At 40.3% G+C, this 19,891-nt stretch overlaps 1 protein-coding gene across 8 annotated transcripts in view; it reads left to right on the top strand.

Moving 5' to 3' along the window:
• The window catches only part of SMOC1 (SPARC related modular calcium binding 1), a 141,898-nt gene that overhangs the window by 80,721 nt on the left and 41,286 nt on the right, over nucleotides 1-19,891 (top strand). For 7 of the 8 annotated variants that reach the window (XM_068684150.1, XM_068684145.1, XM_068684149.1 and 4 more), the window contains exons 6-7: nucleotides 13,351-13,440; nucleotides 17,682-17,762. In XM_068684150.1, the coding sequence (XP_068540251.1) occupies nucleotides 13,351-13,440; nucleotides 17,682-17,762 (171 nt within the window). The remainder of the gene's footprint in view (nucleotides 1-13,350; nucleotides 13,441-17,681; nucleotides 17,763-19,891) is intronic. The other variant, XM_068684146.1, reaches the window with a different exon arrangement.

The following is a 19,891-nucleotide window of genomic DNA, read 5'->3' as shown; positions in this document are numbered from 1 at the left end:
TCAGTGAGCTGCGAATAAAATATTCTGTAGATGAAGTTTGCAGTACATAAATTTCTGATTAGCACATATTTGTATTTCCAAGCAAACTTAGGGTGGGAATTAAAGTTTGCTTTTCCATTTAAAAAAAATAATAAAAAAGGATCTGTAAATATAACTAATCTGTAGGCTTGTCTGTTTGCAGATGTTAAGAATTCGGTCTAGTTCTTATCGCTGTTCCTATATCATATGCGGTATGCAAATTTGCTGTTAAATGCCAATCAAATGTAATTGTAGAAAGCAAGTGAATTTCACAGATATAGCAGAGTGTAGCTTGCCAGTGGTGCTAATAGTACTGGCTTTGTAAGATAGAGAACCCAGCTCTTACCTGAGAATCCTGATCAGTTTCTGTAAGAACAGAGGCATGTCGTTTCTCAATACCACGGATACTGGACCATTTTCAAGGACAGAGCAATGTTCTAGGAAGCACCTAGATTTGTCTCGCTAATCAAACAGAGTTTTTGAAATATTAAAGATGAGAAGAAATATTCAACCTCAAAATTGTTACGTAAACAGTAGAATTAAAAACAATCCTTTTGGATCCCCCACATCACTGACTTGTCTGAAATTGTTTAGCTTTTCATCAAGACGTTTTCTGTGGGCCTCAGAACATATGTATCAAATTTGAGGCTGGAGAAAGTTTCATTGGCAAGTTTAAGCAGAAGGCAAATTTTGTTTTAAAGTATATTTTGTTTGATATAATGCAAGAATTCTGCTTTCATCTATAAAGAACCAGTTCTAATCTGTAGGTTAGTCTATATAATATGACTTAATAAAATTGTAGTTTACAAGTGTTGTTATAGCAATCTACAGACTATTTATGTCTGTAATGTCTTAAGGACAGCTGTAAAGGTTTTTAAATGATTAAGTCATGGTATTGAGCAGCCTGGTGAGTAGATCTAATAAGCAGGCTAACAATTGATTAAGCAACATCTGTTAAAGTATTATTAACTGTTTATGTGCTATACATAGATTTCTGGTGTCTGACCAATTACAGCTTGCAGAGAAAAGAAATAGTTCTAGGGACTGTGGGCTGCTTTTTGTTGAAGCACTTCATAGCTCTGTGGCCTCAACACCTTTTATTTTTTAAAGAGTTGTTAAAAAAAAAGAAAAAAAATCTTCCTCAACTATTCAAGTATGTGGATCAGCATGCCAAGATGCTATCCTATTACAGTATGTATTTCTCTAGATCCTTTCAAACAGCATTGTTATAGCTTTGAAATTAATAATCCTAGACTTCCTGTCTTCTGTAGCTCTTTTTTACTTAAAAACAAACCTGAGGATAAATTGGAGGAATTGATGTGTTTTCAGATAAATTAACCTAAAATATTTTTTTTACCAACCTAACATGATCCTATTTTGTTTGAGTATTTGTATCCTGCAAAAGAATCTAGACATCTAACTGTTGTTTTTCCTCAAACCAGAGTAATGCAATGGGAAATTTATTTGAAATTTTGGGGGTCGTGGTTCTAGTTGTGTGGCTGGAATTACGCTCCTTTCAGGCCCTTTACCCAATGAGTTGTATCAACGTCTCTCTCTACAGGAGATAAGCTACAAAACTGTGATGGGAAAGTTTGAATGCATGCAGTGTGTGTGCTCATAAGTAAGGTATGGGGAGGCTGGACAGGGAACCACAATCTTTGTTCAAGTTCCTGAGATGGCACCTATGGGAACTAAAGCACAGCTTCAATAATGGTTTCCCTTCATATGTACTCACCTGTTCTATTTTTTGTTTTATATTGACATCAAGGAAAATGTGTTACAAAATGCTTTGATAACAGGAAGGGATGGGAGAAGTCCTCCTCAGGGACTGCATTTCTCTGGGCTGCATCCATGCCTTTTACTACATGTTACTGTGCTCAGCTTGGAGCTCAGGTTCTGATGGGACCTTCAGATGCTGCAGCAAAGCCATCCTTAAGTGTAAGGACGTGGCAGGTTTCAACTTGACTGTTCAGCTGCCTGCAAAAACACCTTTAGTTGATGATGGCTCGTAAGTTCAGTCAAACTTATCTTGAGCAGTCAATCTGTAGATGTCTGGCAGTCTGTAACATCACGGAATGATCTTCCTCCTCGTAAAATACAAATATTTTAAGTTTGAGAATGAGGTGTCACTTGTAGCTGAACAGTTTCATGTTTGTGATCCATATTCAGTACATACTGATTTCCTTCTCAAGCACGTTAGGTTCTTTGGAGGCCCTTCCAGCACAACTCAGTTACTCTACTTACTCATTTGCCTCCTTCAATTTTTCTTTATCCCTTCCCTTATACAGAAAAACTATTCCTTCAGTTTCATAATCAAATATAAAAACTGCTTTAGACTAAACACAGATTTGGAGTGAACTACCTGGGATGATATTGTTAGAAAGCAGAGTTGCGCTCCCTCAGAATTCTGAGTTCTGCTCTTAATGGCCTGAGAGGAAAGACAAAAAAACAACCTGCAAAAAAGAAACAATGAAAAAAAAATATTTTCCTCTCTTTCCCTAGTTTGCACGCATGCAATGTACATGTAGCGGTGAGGTATCCATTCTCTTTGCCTGCAAGGAAATGAAAAGGCGTATTGTAAGCCCAAGGCCGGCCTGGTTGTCAGCCAGGAATTAGTCCTCTAAAGGAGAAAGGGAGAGGGGCTGGCGAGAGAAGAGGCAGGAGGGGGGGCTGGAAGGGTGAAAGTACACTTTGAGATAGGTTCAGTGCACATGGCTAGAGATGCAAGGGGTCTTGTGCTTCCTCGGCATGCAGGTGTCGGGAGAAAGGAAGGGAGCTTGTGTTCTAATACACAGGCATGTGTCTGGGGGAGCAGGGTCAAAAATTTAGACTATTTACTTAATCCCCTGGAACGGCTTTTTTTCTCTTCTGTTTTCTTTTTGTGTTTAACAGACTGCTTTACAGGGGACACGTGTGGTAATTAACACATGCAGCTGTAGGGCTTCAGCCATATGTCTGAATTTCAAATGGCCATTGATCTGGGAAATTTGCTGCCGTCACCACCCCCCACTTGTAGGTTGTATTCCTTGAAGATGTAGGGCAGTTTATAGAGCCTTTGCCTTGAAGAGACCAGCGCTGGAAGGAGAGGAGTGAAAGGGAGTCTGTCTGATCTTGGGGAGAGAGGGAAGAAAGACTGAGATCCTAATCACACCCTTCGTGCCCCTTGCCCCAGGCCACCATATATTTCAGGTAGCTACCACAACATTCCCAAAGCTAGGAATATGATCACCGCTCATAAGAAGCTTGCTCAACAATCATTATTTTCTTCTCTCAGTGAAGCAATTTAAGATTAAAATCACAATATCCTTGCCTGCCTTTCAGGCATGTGCTCCCTCTTCCACAGCTGCAGGTATCCGCTCTCTTGCAGAGTCTGGAAGCAGCAAGGGGAGAGTTGGCTGGGGGCTCTGAGCAGCCTTCTGCGAGAGGTAGTCAAGGGGGGAGAGGGGGAGTAGCAAAAGCTCCTTCACATCAAAGCTGAGGGTCCTCGAAGTAGACATCTGATATATTGTGTGTAGAATTGAACCAGAGACTAAACAAAACAGTCATATGGTGGCTGTTGCTTTTGTCTAAGTGTGATCAGGCAGCTGCTAACAGTGCTACAGAGCCTTCTGCGGGCTTCTGCACAAGTCTGGGGGAACATCAAGTGCTGAAGACTTATTATGAGACACGGTGTCTTAAAATACATATTTGTGCAGATTTTTTTGCTCCATTTTATTTCAAATGTTTTTTCAAGGCAGAAGGAGCCAAACAGAAGATGGTTCAAACTTGAGATACCACGGTTTAAAATCCTGCAGTATCTGTCATACTACTGGTGCTTAGTGGGTGAGATAAAAACATATGTTCCTACCAAATGGGAAGCTATAAAAAAAAAAAAAAGGTACATCTGTCCTCTTCCTCTTCCCACCCTTCAGTCTATTTTTAGCTTTCTTGTTGGTGTGTGTATATTCAGAGAAGGCTGGCTGCCTTCCTTGGTCTCATCACTCCACGGTGTAAGTAATGCTGACACTACGGAGGTGTTGCTGCTCTGGGAAGAAAAGCACGTTCCTAACAGTGAGTGTGTGCTCCAACTCTTGCTGAAGTGGGACTGTGGTTTACCCAGCCCTTATAATCCCACTGTTCTGTTTCCCTGTGTTCTGCCTCTGTGTCCTCTCCACCTTCCTGGAGAAGTTAGTGCCAGGCCTGCCTGCACCAAGCGTGTACCATATTGCTTCTTCTGACTGAATTCCTTTTTTCACCTTGGTACTACAGACACTGCTCCGTTTTGGGACAAGATGGCCTAATACCCCTTCTGCAGATTGGCATGAGATTTTCCAAATAATTTGGTCATAATGACAAGCACTTGGATACAACTTCTGTTACACAGATGCAGGGCCCAGTTATCCTTTATTCACTGTTAAAACTGTTAACTAAATTTACAACTTCTATAGTTGTTGTATTTACTTTCAATCATCTCTCTCTCTGAAGTTCTTGCAGGGGGCATGCAGATTGTATGCTGCAAAGTTTAACATTCTGAAATTATCTGCTGAGAAATAAAAGTTCAGCATGTAGAGGTTGGGACCAGCATTTACATATGGTGTTTCTAGGCAAACTGTATGTTGGGGCCAATGGACTGTAGGCCAAAGTGATTTTTAATGTTTTCTCTGCTGCTGCCTAGTTGATTTCATCAGGCACATGAAAAATACAAAGGAAAATTAATTCTGGCACGGTGGGATTGGCAATACTCTCATTTTTCAAGGTAGAAATAATACAGAGTTTATACAATCACTAAGAAATTACTTTTTAAATTATTTGCTGGAAGCAAGAACAGCAACAGAATAGAGAATATACAGCAGTAATGGGGAAATATTGCCTTCTTCCAAAGAGTTATGGCACTTTGTGTATGGGGAAAGGGAGGGACTCCGCTCAAAGGGCAAAACAGTCAAACCTAGTAGAGTGGGAATGGTAGGCTAACACATGGATGCACACACAACTCACATCCTTGCAGCTCCCTCAAGAGCCTTTGATTGAATGAAAACCAGGTTCTTTTAAGGTTTTTCTGTCGATTTGAGCCACTATGGGATTGAATTGAAGGATTTGTCTTAAGACGATTAAAAACATCACTGGGCTAGTTATTATCCTCGGGGCAGGGATGCTGCTGGAGGAGTTACTTTGATTCTGTAAGTCAGAGCTAATGACAACAGGGTGTATTTCCAAGTCATACCATGCCTTGTGATTTCTGTCGAGCTTCACAAATGGAACTGCTGCGTGGGTCTGGGAGGGTGGGAATGACAAGTCTCTGAAGATGGCAGGGGGGACAGGCGACAATGTCTTCACAGCTTGAGTAATTCCTTGCTGAAGAAAACAATTTTTTGTGCAAGTCTGAGCTGGAGATGGTCCCAAACTGCCTTGACCCGTATTTATTACCTGCTTCTCCTTTTTGGCAGGTAAGGTTCAAATCTGCCTTTTGAGATTTATTTTCCCATTGCTTCCATTTTGCATTTTTGATAGGAATTTGGCTGTGGAGTCTAAAAAATTGTAAAACTGCATAAGGTAAACCCATGTGCAACGAGAGGTCTTCCCCCTGAGGCTGCTTTGCATTTGGTTTTAGAAATTAATCACTACGAACCAAACTGAAATCTGATTGTTTGCTTCTCTGTCCATCTCTTATGGGTATACTTTGATAGAAGAGACCTCAGTGTTGGATTTTTGGCTCAAAAGTGAACTGAAAATTTTAGTTAAGTTCAAAATGGCAGAATGTGGGTGCAAGTTCCTGTTTCTGAATTAGTTCTGTATTCAGGCTGCTGAAGAGATGCTGCTTGTCAAAAACTCCAAGCCTACAAAATTGGATAAGACTGGGGTTTACTGTTCAGTTTGAACAAAAATTTGTTGGAAAAAAAAAAAAAAAAAGGAAATTTTGTTTTTCTGGCTTCAAGGTTTTGAAATCTCCATTTATTGCTCACGAGTTAGATTAAAATGCATCACATAAACTCGAGACACTCTGCTTTTCTACCAGATGAGTTGATAGCACTCTAGTTGAGATCTTTGCTTGGGAAAGGGAGACCCACACCTTGCTCTCTGAATTAGTTCAGTGCTCTAAATACTGGCTTTAATTATTTTCAGCTTCTTGCTTTGTCTTTTGCTTGGTAGCATGCCCGTATACCTGAGGAAAAATGATTTGGAATGCTACATTTTTGAAATTGGTGAAAACAGCAAATTTTCAGAAGTAATGAAGCAAACTTAACAACACCAGAAAGTTCACAACCAGCTCACCTTATCTGAGCACTTTAGAATGCCACTTGTTCCTAGAATAACATTTGTCTTTCTCTGCATTGGCACCAAAATCCCTAAGAGTTCTGTCATCAAAATGAAGTATAATAGCTTATTTTTCAGCTGCATTGCTCCCCATGCAGCAGTATTAGGAAGATTTTTTTTTTTTTTTCCTCCCCAGCAAGGTTTGCATAACTTATGAGTCAGGTATTTAAGTGGTAATTACCATAGGGCTTGGTTCAACCTGCAGAGTTCAAATCTGAATCTGGATCTGAACTTTCCCAGAGGCAGGGGGTGTGTTTGGACATTGTGTTGGTTTGACCTACTATAGGGCCAGCTCTGAAATGCAGATCCAGATGTGGACTGGGATTCTGCGTCCTCCCGAGTATGAGACATCTAGGGACACTTGCTTTGTTTAAGCCGACTCCCGTTAAATGAAACATAATTGGAATAATATAAAACTGGATCTCACTTTGGGGAAGGTGTCTACAGCATCGTGTCTGAAGGGTAATATCTTGCTGTGCCTTTATTTTTCCAAGGGAGCCAATTGCTGAAAGCTATAAAGAATTAGAAGGAGTTAGAGGGCACGTTTAATTTGGCTAATTGCTGTAGAAGCAGTTTGAGAAGACAGGCACCAAATGAGGATGCTGGATTTTACAGAGATACTATCTGAATCCTGGGATTCAAAAATGTTAAAGCCCCTGCATCCCAGATACCAGAGCATTGCTATTAATACAGAGTGCCGCTCCGGGCCCTTTTGACACGTTTGCTTTTGAAGGACCAGGAGCAGGAAGAGAGAGCTCTTTGTTTGCAGGCAGAATAAACTCATTGTACACCCGGACAATTAACTCTTCAATCGACTTGCCAGCCTCTGTAAAGCCCTCCAGCCCCTCTCTGTCTATCTCCAGCCCTATTCAGGCACTTAACCGCACCGATGTTTTTTTGTTTATTATTCTGAAAAAGTCCTTCACAAGAATAGTCGGAGCGGATCAACATTGTCCTCCCAGCAGCATTTATCTCCGCCTGGCAGTGAATGTGTCAATCAGGAATCAAAAAGCCAAACAGAGGAGGCTTTGAGTTGTGTCACGGAGGTCAGAGGGACTTCCAGCTGTCTGTGCGTGGGACAGGCTTTCTCGCAGGGCGAAGAATGGTGCTGCCATACAAACGCACTGACTGCGCTGGACCACAAAGTCCTCGGGGCTCGAGGGGCTTTTTTCATGTTGACGCACCTGCAAGGGAGATGTGAGGAGGGAGCTGGGGGTGTGGGGGGAACTAATGCCTTCCAGAAGGCACACTGGAGGCTGCTCGTGCTATCTGGATGATGCCTACAGTGCGCTGCTGCAGTAATCACTGCCTGCGTTGGTACAGCACACAGAGTAGTTGATGTAGGAAGGCAAAAATGACTGCCATGGAAGTCAGTCTGTGTAGTCAGAGCTCCTTAAGCTCTTACCCATTCAAAACTTGGGCATGTTTTCACCTTTTTAATCAAAACTTTCCTATATTTTGGTCTGTGTCTTAAGTGTTTATGGATTATATCTGAAGGGAGCACATTGTAGCTCCCTTCTTAAAATGAAGACAATGAAGAGTGAATTCTCACTTTTGCTAATTTGGTTTTGAAAGTTGTTTTTTTTTTTTTTTTTTTCCTTAACAGCTGTAGGATCTCCATGCATAGAAATGGAAAGGGGTGTGAAAACCTGGCAGGGAAAACTCTTTGCACTGGTGCATTTGCATTTCAGCTGCTTGGCAAGAAATTATCTTGATCTGGCTGGATCATAAGAATTTCACATTTTTTGGCATAAGTGCTAAGTTTCTACTTTTATATTGGCAATATGTTTGTGCATGAAAGTTGCATTGGCTATTGGGTTAATTACAACTTGCTGTAACTGCTTCATTTGATGTAGGGAAGGACTGATTAAGGCAACAATTTGTTCCACACCTACAGTACTTGAAGGGAAGTGTATTTTTGTACAAGACCCCCATGTAGTGCAAACACAGTTTTTGTTGTCTTTTTTTCACTACTTAAACCAATGCCCCCAAGCCAGGGGGTAATATATGGAAATGATGAAGTTGTAAAAGCGCATCTTCAAGAGTCAGGAACTGCCTAGATGTAGGGAACTGGAGTTGAACTGGCAGATTTTTTTTTTTGTTTTTAATCTAACTACAGTTAAGTAAAACTGCACGAAGTTGTACATAAAGTGACTTAATTTTCTCAGGAGTGCTCAGACTTGGGAGGGCTTTTTTCCCTTCCTGTTGGTTCAACAGACTCACAAAATGTGGGCTTTGCAGCCTGGGGACAGGGCAAGGTAAGAATTAATTCACCGTCCTGGCTATCAGTGCTCTAAGTTGCCTATTTACCCTCAGCTATGCCCTGTAACAGCCCATCGAAGTGGGTAATGGTTTGTGAAGGAATCACTTAAGACTGGAAAAAGGCTGCCCCTTCCCAGGGCAGAGCTACACGCTTAGAGTTGTCATACTCTTAATACCCTTGATGGTCAAGCTGTATACTTAGAAAGACTAGATTTGGTACAAGGCCTATATAGTTGATCCTATAAACACTCTAGCGGTCTTCAAATTGTAGAAATGTCTACAGAGCACCTCATGGATGCCAGTGGGAACACAGCGATGGTATACTGAAGGCTGAGGTTGCTTAGAAAGAGTGTAGATGTTAATCTTTTAACATGACGATGCAGGTATACAGAATACTTTTGCATAGGGTGTATGTTCCTGGGTAAGGGATGTGATACAGGAGATCATAAATAATCTTTTCCCCTTTCTTCAACTTCCATTCATTGATGCTTCTGGCAAGAATAGTGAACCAGAGCAGCAGGCAGTTACTTCACACTTTTCTGTAGTACTTTTCTATATCAGGGAGTTCAGTTTTCCCCTGACACTAGTTGCTTGTGGCCTCAGTGACTGTAGTGCAGCGTACAAAGATCACTTTAATAGTCATCTTTTACGTGAACTGAATCTCCTCAACCCTAGCGTACACTGCAAGTCATCCAGATGTGGGTGCTTGCTAGGAGTGCTGCAAGAACAAGGGTAAAGTTAAGAAGAATCCTCATCTTAGTGAGACCTTAAAGAGCTCCTGCTTGCCACAAGCAACAGATCTAGATGCGCAGGCAGTTGTCACTGTTGTGAGCTACTGTCAGGCTAACACAGAGAGCACTTCTTAAGCTTATGAGCTCCTTACAGTAGTAGTGCAAGTGGGATTCTGGCTTCTAGCTATGGTATCTTACTGTGGAAGTGGCTTAGGGAGGGTTGTTGGACCTGCCTATTTTGCTCTTGCCAGAGATAAGGTTAAAAAATAAAACAACAACAAAACAGTTTTTGGTTTGATACCATTTGGGTCAGAAGAACTTTCAGCTCAACTTTTGTAGATCTAACCCAGGAAAATGGAGGTCTACAGGAAAAGCTCTTATATGGCTTTCAAACCTTATCCCGTAAGAGCCGTTCTGTTGAATGATGCTGTCTGTAATTCAGTGGTTGTCTTGGAAAAAGGAAGTGGATATTCGTGCTGGGTTGTAAAACATGGAAGAAAACCATGCTAATGCACTTCTCATCAAAGCTCCGAGAATATTCTACAGCCAAGGAAAATTCTTTGGTTCTTCAGTACCATGTTCCTCATCTGGAAGCGTTACCATCTAGAGGGATTAGGAAGCACTTAGTTGACCTCATTGTTCCCTATGGTTTTGACATGCTCTGCATCAGCAACTATTGCAGTTCCACATCTCTTTCTTTAAAGTGTGGAATTTGAGAGTTTTCTGAAGAAAGTAATAGGTTATGGTCGATGAACACACTTTCTGACCTCTGTCTCCAAAGTAATAATATCCTGTTCATCTTGCATGATATCACAAGGGTTTGTAGGGCTCTGAAATAGCTTTTTGTTGTTGTTATTTGCTAAAATGCTTCCTTAAGGAATACAAAATGTTTGTTCAGAATTTTTAGGTATGCAAAACAGAACTTGTTTCTTGTTTACCAGGAATAAACAGGTCAGTGGAACCAGTGTTCAGTGTTATGACTGGTGTATTGAGAGAGAAGAAAAATCCGATGAGAGTAGACAAGAATTAGAGTTGTTCTTCTGCCAAAAGGGAATGGCAGCTACAATTTTTGTCACAAAGCAATTTGAAGGACTGAGCCCTACTGAGAGTTCTCCAGTTTAAGAAACAGACTTGCTAGTCTCAGAGTAAGAAGCTGGCAGCTGGGAAGTTAGCAGGATGTTTCTAATAAAGTGTAATTTTTGTTTGTTATGTGACTATTTCATGACCTTTGGGAAAAAAAAATAATCAGAAATATCCCTGGCTTTTGATTTTTGAAATATGGTGAATGTAATTACAGGGTTCTTGTCTATTGCATTTTTTGTTATATGTGTGATGAAAGAACTGTTCTTGCTTGAGCTACAGGGGAGTGATTATTCTTCCCTCTATTTGCAAAACCCTCAACACTGTACTGGGTGCTGCTACAATAATGGATTTAGTGACGATTTGGCTCTAGTATCTAAGTCAGAAAACGATTGTGTAGTTCTTAAAGCCTAGTGAGATGATCATAAAAGCATAGTTCAAAGGCTAGTTTGGTACTTTTGTCTGTTTGCTGCATTTGTTCTGTCACTGTTTAATACCTTTCAATAGTTTAATGGCTAACTTTATACAAAAAAAAAAACGTACAAAATTCCTATTCTGTGTGTATTTCCCCATTATACACACACAGAAGTAGACAGAGATGAGCCTTAAAGAAATCCCCTGAACCTGAATTGTCCTGAGTTCTGCTAAAGTTCACATAAGGGTTTGGATAAAAGTGCTGTGGCTCACATCCATTTTTATTTTTTCTCCATTGTTGGCTCCTGTGTTGCCCTTTTATATCTGAAAAGCAATTCTGCAATTACTTGCTGTTGAAGCATTCATGAGAACAATAGGAATAAACTTGTTATACTACTATTTTTTTTTATGCAGGGTCTGTTCTTATGTAACTTTTGAATTATTTACCTTTGCAGTTGCTCTGAGTATCTTTTGGTTTTGGACTTGGTTTCTCAAGCTGTAAAGCCTATCATTCAATAGGACAAAGGTTAACATGCCCCATCCCTGGAGGTGCTCAAGGCCAGGCTGAATGGGGCTTTGGGCAACCTGGTCTGGTGGGAGGTGTCCTGCCCATGGCAGGGGTGTTGAAACTGGGTGATCTTCAAGGTCCCTTTCAAGCCAAAGTATTCTGTGATTACACATTGTTCACTTTTCATTACAGTGTGAAATGTTGTCCTAAATAATAATAATAAAATATTTTAAAAAATTGTGCCATCTGGGATCTTGTAGAAGCAGAGCAGGTTATTTAGACTCACAAAAAAGTGAAGATCAACTATTTATTTTTATCCAAAGATTCCTTTAAAGGGTGAAATCTTCTTTTCTGTAAATTGATTAAAATTCAGGGAATTTTTCCAAGAGATCACATACTCTAACTAACTCTGAATAAAAAATACTGCTTATCTATGTTACTGATAGTACCCAAGAACAGGAAAACATAAAACAAGAGTTGACTGAGAAATGGTAAGTATTTTTTTTCTTCCAAATATTTCTTTGCTGTGCTTACAACTAAGCATAAAACCAAATACAACAAGAACAAGAGGGGAGATAACTTAAAGGTTCTCATGCTCATTTCTTCAGTGGATCTCTGAGGCTGAAGTAGAATTAGCAGCACATTTTAGCATTCTGTGACTTAGATGGCTTTATGTGGAAATGCATAGAACTCATGCTGTGAGGAAGAGGTGTTCAGTCTTCTGCTCACTTCATATGACTGCAAATGCAGGTTTCAATGGGAAAATAGTCTAAATGCCTCTTTCCCATCTCTGCCTACCCATCCCGTTCCAGCGGTCTTTTTCATTCTTTGGTGTAATCAGAACAAACAAAGGGAAGGCTGGGGGCAGTTACTGCTGCTTCTGCAAGGGGCTGTCCCCTTTACCATTCCTCCAAATGCCTTCTGCCATGTGCATCTGATACAGTCTTGGAGATGGTGGCACCCTGCTTTTTCTGACATAGGCTCCTTTCCAACTGATTTTCACTGTGCCTGGCAGTTCTCCATTGTAGGTTATTGCCCACTTTCCTAATGCATAGTGTCATCTTTGCCTATAATACATGCAGAAATAATTGTTAGAAACTGTGTTTTTTAAAGCCACTATATTACAGAAGAATGAAAAGAAAAAAACAAGGAAAGAAAAAAAGAAGAGAGAAAAAAAGAACGGTTTGCCTTCCTTAATGCTCTGCCATTGTTCCAGTGCTGTGTAATGATGGTCCAGGCTGGAGCTTGAAACCTAGATGCCTCTGAGCTCTGAGGAAGCTAGACCCAACCTGAATCCCAGCTGGGTCTGTAGATGTGATACAGAGGCATAATGAGCCAGAGTGTAGGCTGAACGCTTTTCCCTGTGGTCTACCTCTACATTTTGAGAATTATATTTCGCACGGAATCTGTTTTGGTTGAAGAATTCAACTATGAAGGACTTGTGGTCAGAAGACGTGCAGTACTCTTGCACATGAAAAAGATAATCTAAGAAAAATTATTTTTCCACAATATTTCCATTAGAAGGCATAGCCACAGCATTGCAATTAGAGAACACCTTGATGCAGATATTGTAAGAACAAAGATTTGCTATTGACCATCCCTTTCTAACAGCTCCGCAGTGAAAGCTGGTGCCAGGTTCTGCACAGGTAAGTTTCAGCAGAGGAGTTTTTCTTTTGAATAAAAATAACGATAAAGACCCAGCAGGGCAGCAATCACCAGACCTCTTCTGTCCCAAGGAAGGACCTGTGTGGGATGTAGCCACCTAAACCAAAAGGTGATTGCCTGATCAGTGCAGCAAGTGGAGACTACCAGGTGATTTGTGCTGGTCATTCGTGGAGGGAGAGGGGAGGGGGAGAGGCTCCTTTGGAGTCTAAGGCTAGTCAGTGCATGCTTGCTATATAACATGTTGCTGATGATAGTGTGAACTCTGAAATTTGTTTCTGTTCTGTCTGTCTTCTCTTTCTTCTGGACTTGGCCGGGCCATGTACAAATCCCAATCATTCAACAGTACTGGAGAGTAGATAGTATTTACCTCAATAATGGTAGTTTCTTTTCGATTCTTTTTAACTCTCAATTCAGATGACGGGTCGAAGCCAACGCCTACCATGGAGACCCAGCCTATTTTCGATGGAGAAGGTAAGAGCATCCTTTTAAAAAAAAAAAAAAAAAAAGTGAAAAAAAACTACTTCCCTCTTTCTTTTCTCTAGGGTTTATAGCTTAAACAATTTCTTTATCCTGCAAAGCAGAAAAGCCTGTGAATCTCATAAGTTATCCAAATTTCTCAGTGCTCTTGGGACCTCAGGCATTTTCCCTAATCCTTTTACATCCTCCCCTTGTCCCTGGAATCCAACAATAACACCAGTTGAACAGATTCCTGGGATAACCTTGGAGGAAAAGGTGTCATAGCTAAAAAAATGTGTATCAAGCCAGAAACAGGAACTTCCTTTGGACTATCCTTACCCTCTCAATCTCCACCCTCTCAATACCAGAAGTTTCATAACTTCTGCTGTGCCTTACAGCTTCACTACAGGGAGGGCAGTGCTAAACCACAGCCTGTAAATGTTGACTCGGAGGAAAATTGCTGGGAGGTTTCTTTATTTAGTAATTACTTTCATTGACGCACATACTATTTAAGCAAATGAAGTCAGTGTCATGGGCCTACTTAATACATGGCCCACCAAGGCAGCTCCCTTCACAAACGGGCTAGTTTTGTGATTGTATTTTGGAGAGGGAACACCAGACTTCAGTCTACTGGAAGCCTTGAAACAAGGATAAAATGGCTGTCCACGCAGAGGGTCCAATCCTTTAAATGTACAAACAGAAATATTTACCAGCATGAGTACTGGTCCTCAGGTAGCGAGTGGGCCTGTTAGCAGCAGCTTAAATTTTGCACATTGCTTGGAAGTGGAGCTTATTTTTATTTTTTATTTTTTTTTAACAGATTTAAACCCACAACCATTACAGTAGAGCTATAGGCTGAATAGGTCTGTACCACTCTGTGACCCCTTTTGAGTTATAGGCCTTGAGGAAGTGGGGGGAAAACCTATGCAATTCCATACCAGAATGCTGTACTTGACACTTCAAAGGCAGAAATGGAAACTACTGAGCAACAGTAGGTGGTGGTGTTGATACCGCCTGTCTTGTAAAAACAGATGATGGGGTGTTTTTTTGTGGATGCTAAAATAAACTTATAACAAGGTGCTGTAGTCCTGTCTCTACTAGTGATCACAAGTATGTAACAATATTATTATGAGCTTTCTGAAACAAAAGAGTCTTCACAATAAAGCATTCTCTGATAAACAGAATGCTAAAGTCAGGTTGACTATCTTGATTATATCAAAAGGAAGTTCCTCCTGGCAGCAAGCAAATGTACTAAATCACTGTTCGTAATCACAGCATGCTTCTAGCCTTTAAATTTTCTTCTGAGAGTGCTCATCGATATTTGAAGGAGAGAATGGACAAATCAAATGCAGAAGGGAGATAATCTGGTTAAAGTCCGGTTAATACAGCCTGTTCAGATTTCTCGAGGAGCAGCTCAACATTTTGGTCATTCAAATAGAACTGGGCAAAACTCTTGATAAATGCTGCAGAGCACAGACCCTTTCTGGTCCTTATGGTGATAGATAAAATCTAAGAACACTTTGTCCCATCTTCTATGAAAAATATTTGCATTAATTTGTTAAATTGAGTACATCAGGTGTAAGAAGAGAAGAGAGAAGCCTACAGAAGAGAAGGCTTAAAGCTGACCTTGTAGTAGCCTTCCAATACCTACAAGGAGGTTATCAAGAAGATGGAGCCGGGCTCTGCACAGTAATGCACGTTGGGAAGATGAGACAACTGTCAAAAATTGAAACATGTTTGGATTGGATGTAAGGAAAAGTTTTTACACCATGATGATGGTTAGGCAGTGGAACAGGTTACAGGTTGCCCAGAGAAGTGGCGATATGTCCTTTCTGAGCTGGCTTTGATCAATGTGGTCTGACCACACAGGTGACACTGTCTGGAGCAGAAGGTTGAACTAGAGATCTCAGGATGCTATCCTGAGCAGTCCTTTGACTCTGAGCAACCACATCATGATGCTTCATTGGAAATCTGCTTCATTGGAAATCTGCTTCATTGGAGAAGGTCGTCCTGAGGAATGGCTTGTACTTTGTGTCAGATGCAGATGTCAGGTGACAGAAAAGGGTAGAACAGTTACCCTGTCAAGTATGGATTTTTCATAGATGTTCAGAGGAGTTAATGTCTGAATTTCATTCAGTTCCAATGGGCTTGAGACATCTGTTGGGTTCCTGAAAATCTGTGTGTTCAAAGTCAGGCAACCAGGATGGACTCGATAACAAAAGATGAATAAAAACGCGGATTTTTTTTCACACTTTGTTTTTGGATGCCTACCTTCAAGCAACAAGGGACTGATGCACTTTACTGGTTCTTGCTATAGTTATAAGTAAAAGAAGAAATAAAAAACAAAAACAAAAACAAAAAAAACAACCCAACTACATATACCAGTTTTATTCCCTCTTGTACTTCTAGGCTCTGTTTTCTTTGCATCCACCACCTTCTGTTTAGTTTCAACATGCAATTTGTATTCATTTTCTAAATATCTCTGAACATCTTCCCTTTTTGGTAAACTTTACGCTGTGACACAGTGGAAATCTTCTCTTTCCACAGATCTGTTATTCAGAGGAGTTATTAATTTAGATTGCTTCTCTGTATTCTGAAAAATATCCTGGTTAACTGGATTGAAAATACATTTTTACAGTAGATCCCAAAAGGGTTCACTTCCTTTATTTCTTTTCCTTTTTCTTTTCTGAAGATTGCTTGTTCTGTAACTTCCAGTCTCGCTTAAAGATGCGCGTTACTATGTATCTAGAGGCCCTGACCCATTCTCTGACATCCACTGAATGCAGTTATCCTTTCCTTTTCAGCTGTAGATGTACTCAGTTCATGCAATGCCGAGTCAGAGCTAAATTTCATTCCAGATTTGGCAGTTTGCATCTAGCACTTTGCTTCATGGCCTTTTCTGCTTTTGTGCTTCTCCCCTTCCTACCCCTTGCATGATGTTTAATTTGATAAAGCTATCCCAAGAAAAAGCCCAAGGTACATAGGTATATGTATTTTATGCATGTATGTATTTTTTATGACTGGTAATAAAGTAGTGTAGTGAAATTTACAGATAAGGCAATCTTTGTTAAGCAAAATTTTACTACTGCTGGGTTATCTATTGGTGTTCAACCTGTATTTTCATATGAAAAACATACCCTGGGCATGATTACAATAAAGCTTATGATCAATGTAGCTAAAAACATTTAAGAAGTGAAAAATACCCTTCACTTTTCCTTCGTGCACTTTTAATGTGTAATCGGTTTCTCTAGTAGTCAGCCAGCTTCTCCTTTGCAGAGCAGATCCACGTAAATGTCAACAAAGGAGCAGGAAAACTCTTCTAAAAACTTCTTAGATGAACTCCTAAAGCCAGCTCCTGGCTCTAACATAGAATTTCTAGGTTGGAAGAGACCTCAAGATCATGTAAAGTACACTCTTGTGGAAACTGAATTTTTTTTCAGCTGAGAAATATCAGTTCTGAAAATGTCACTTTAGGAGCTCAAGCCCATGGTATCAAGTACTGCTTTGCTCAGTTCTATTCAAATGCTGATGTTGTGTCATTGCCATGAGGAGTTTCTTAAGGCAGGTTCTGCTGTGTTTTCAAGTTGAGTGTAACACTTCAGAGGAGGAACTCGAAGTAATTCTTCCACAACATTGTGTTTGTGTATCTTGGTAATAGTGCATTAGAAGTGCTTTTTTAACCAGAACTTAGTTCTTTAACAGATTTCCCTTTAAGTCTTTCCAGAAATACCCTTATTTCTTTGTTTGTTTATTTTGGGTTTTGCTGTTGCTTGTTTTAAGGAACTGAAAAACCTGTGATTAGCTATGCTTGGGTTGTTAAAACAATATTTAAGGTCTGGATTAAATGTTTTATATCTGGATTTCATACATACTTTGGTGGAAACCATCCCAGCCATAACCATTGAGTTCTGTAAGTCTTGATGAGAAAGGCTTTACGCTTGAGAATTTGGCTAAGAAGTAGGAAATGGGGGGAGAAAATAATGTTTTGCCAATAGAGTAAAATTGGTATTTTACTCTATAATTGGTATTTTGCCAATATCTTCCCTCTCTGGAAGGGGAAGATAATGATAAGATAACCTCATGGCACGTTTACAAATACTGTCTCCTAAGCAGTTGGAAGACTCACCAGGGGGTGAGCCAATCTCTACAAAGACATGTATCCATTGGCAACACCTTGTCCTCATGAGTAAGAACTGTGTGGATCTGCTACCTGCTGCTAGCAAATTTCTTTAAGGCAGTTATTTTTTCTCTTTCAGAGATCACAGCACCCACCCTGTGGATTAAGCATTTGGTCATCAAAGATTCCAAACTGAACAGCTCCAGCGTAAGGAATTCAGGTAATATTCCATCCCATTCCCCAAAAAAGTTGATTTTTTAATCTAAGCTGCAGTCCCTCATTCTCGTCTTGTTTCATTCTTTCTTCATTGTAGCCTATCCTGCTGCATTTACATAGCAGGATTTGAAGTGTGGGCTATAAAAGAATTTTAGATAGCATCCTTGTTTGTGTCCAGAAGACCACAATAAATGTGCGATGAAGGGTGTTTGTTTCCACAGACCAGAACTGGGGAAGCTCTAATGTCTTCATGTGATAATTCATCCCAGCCACTTGTCATCTTTATTCTATTTGCTGTTCATCAAGTCTTTCATGGACTTGCAAACAGATGCATTTGGCTCTGAGATCTTTGCTGTGGTTTTGGTCTAAGCAGTTGAGAAAATACAGAGAGGGGCTTCTCTTGAAACTTCATGGTTCTTCTCTGCAGGGAATATTTTTTGATATTTGATAGAGAAATTATAGGCTTATTTCACAATAGAAAGTAGGTTACTTATGTCTGGGCTTAAGTAAATGTTGAGAGAATTTTTGTGGGTAATAGAGTGGATGAGAGAAGACCTAAGCAAATAACAGCAAAGAAAATATGAACATGAATGGGAAGCAGGGGGAGCAGCAAGATACGAAGCGAGGATATAAAACTTGAGATTGGAGATGAGGCTATAACTGTGTGAAGTCAAAGGAATCACAAGAGACTTGAACAATCTGAATAGGAAAGTAGGGGATTAGGGGTAAGAAAGGTTTCTGTCTGATATATTTTAACTAAAGTGGAAGAATACAAAAAAGGTAGAAGGGACATCAAAAGAGAAAATTGCCTTAAGAAATCGTGGGTTTATTCTGAGGTTTGAATAGCAGCTGCTCTTATTGCATATATTTTACAAAACGATATATAGCTAAAACAACTGTTGGGAATAACTCCAACCCCCAGAACAGATAAATTACACTAGCTTGAAGTACCTGGTCACCTTGTATTTCTGGATTAGCCTGAGAGCATTCATGGCACTCAGCAATTCCTGTATCTTTTCCGATTCCTTCCACATTGCAGGGAGAAAACTATGTTAGGTGAGGTGGTTGCCTCACTGCAGTGTGGAGCTCTTAAGAGCTGAAGACCCAGTGTTGCCCAGACCCCAATTTTAGAAGGTCTGCTCTGCCTTACCTCCTGACTACATTTGCAGCAGGGTGGTCTGTGAACACCAGGTGTTCATAGGGTGATTTGCAAACTACTGGGGCAACCAGTTTATTCACGGTGCAATTGAAGGTGACAGTTTGATAGGAATATCCTATGTAATGATGGGTTCTGCCTATCTTAGAGACCATCTTTCGTTGTTATGCAGCAAACCTGGTAGCTGTGATGAAAATACGAGCTCTCAAATCTGGTTCTGGGCGGGTAGAAAGTGACTTAGGACTGGGAGGGTCTTTCATTAAAGAGCCTGTCCTCTACCCTTGGTGGGCCAACAGAGCAGAAGTAGACTGCCTTTTATGTTGTTCAAGTGTTTCCTTAGGAAGCTGCCTTGTGTAAGGCCGAGTTGTGTCTGTGAAAGGGTTCGTTTTGTGAGGTTTACCTTTTTTCCACTATTTTTTCTCCAATTAGTTATGATGTCATTTCTCGTATTCAAACAAGATTATTGTGGGTGCAAGCTACAAATAAAAAATAAATGATCTGGAAAATTCAAGAATTCCATAACAGGTGGTTTCTACAGCATGCCAAAAGGAGATGTGTGGTTCAACTGACTCAGCCTTTCTTGTGGCCCCAACAGATGCTCATTTGCTGTGGGATCTTATTAAGAGACTGGGTTGCCAGTTTTAGACTCAAGTTTCCACATTGGGCCTTACAAATACAGAGCCATCTCTGTTTATTACAGTGAGTTATTGATATCAAGAAATGCTGCCTCATCAAAATGGGTTTGTAGTGTAGCTGATGGGAAATGTGAGCTATTTTAGTCTTTCTTTCAGCCAGCTGAGCCTAATCCCACTGTTTGGTACCTCTCATTCCAGGCCCTTGTCATACATGTTAAAAGACAGTGTAGGGTTGGTGGGATGGAACAACTAAGAGCTGGTGAGAAGAATTATCATTTAGAATCAGGTTTTTCAGATGTCTTCAAGTATCTCTTGGATGAAAATTATCATGTAATGGGATTG

Source organism: Anas acuta, chromosome 5 (assembly GCF_963932015.1).
Source record: "Anas acuta chromosome 5, bAnaAcu1.1, whole genome shotgun sequence".
Taxonomy (NCBI): domain Eukaryota; kingdom Metazoa; phylum Chordata; class Aves; order Anseriformes; family Anatidae; genus Anas; species Anas acuta.
The sequence above is the reverse complement of the archived record's forward strand: the minus strand, read 5'-3'. Positions and strand labels throughout refer to the sequence as shown.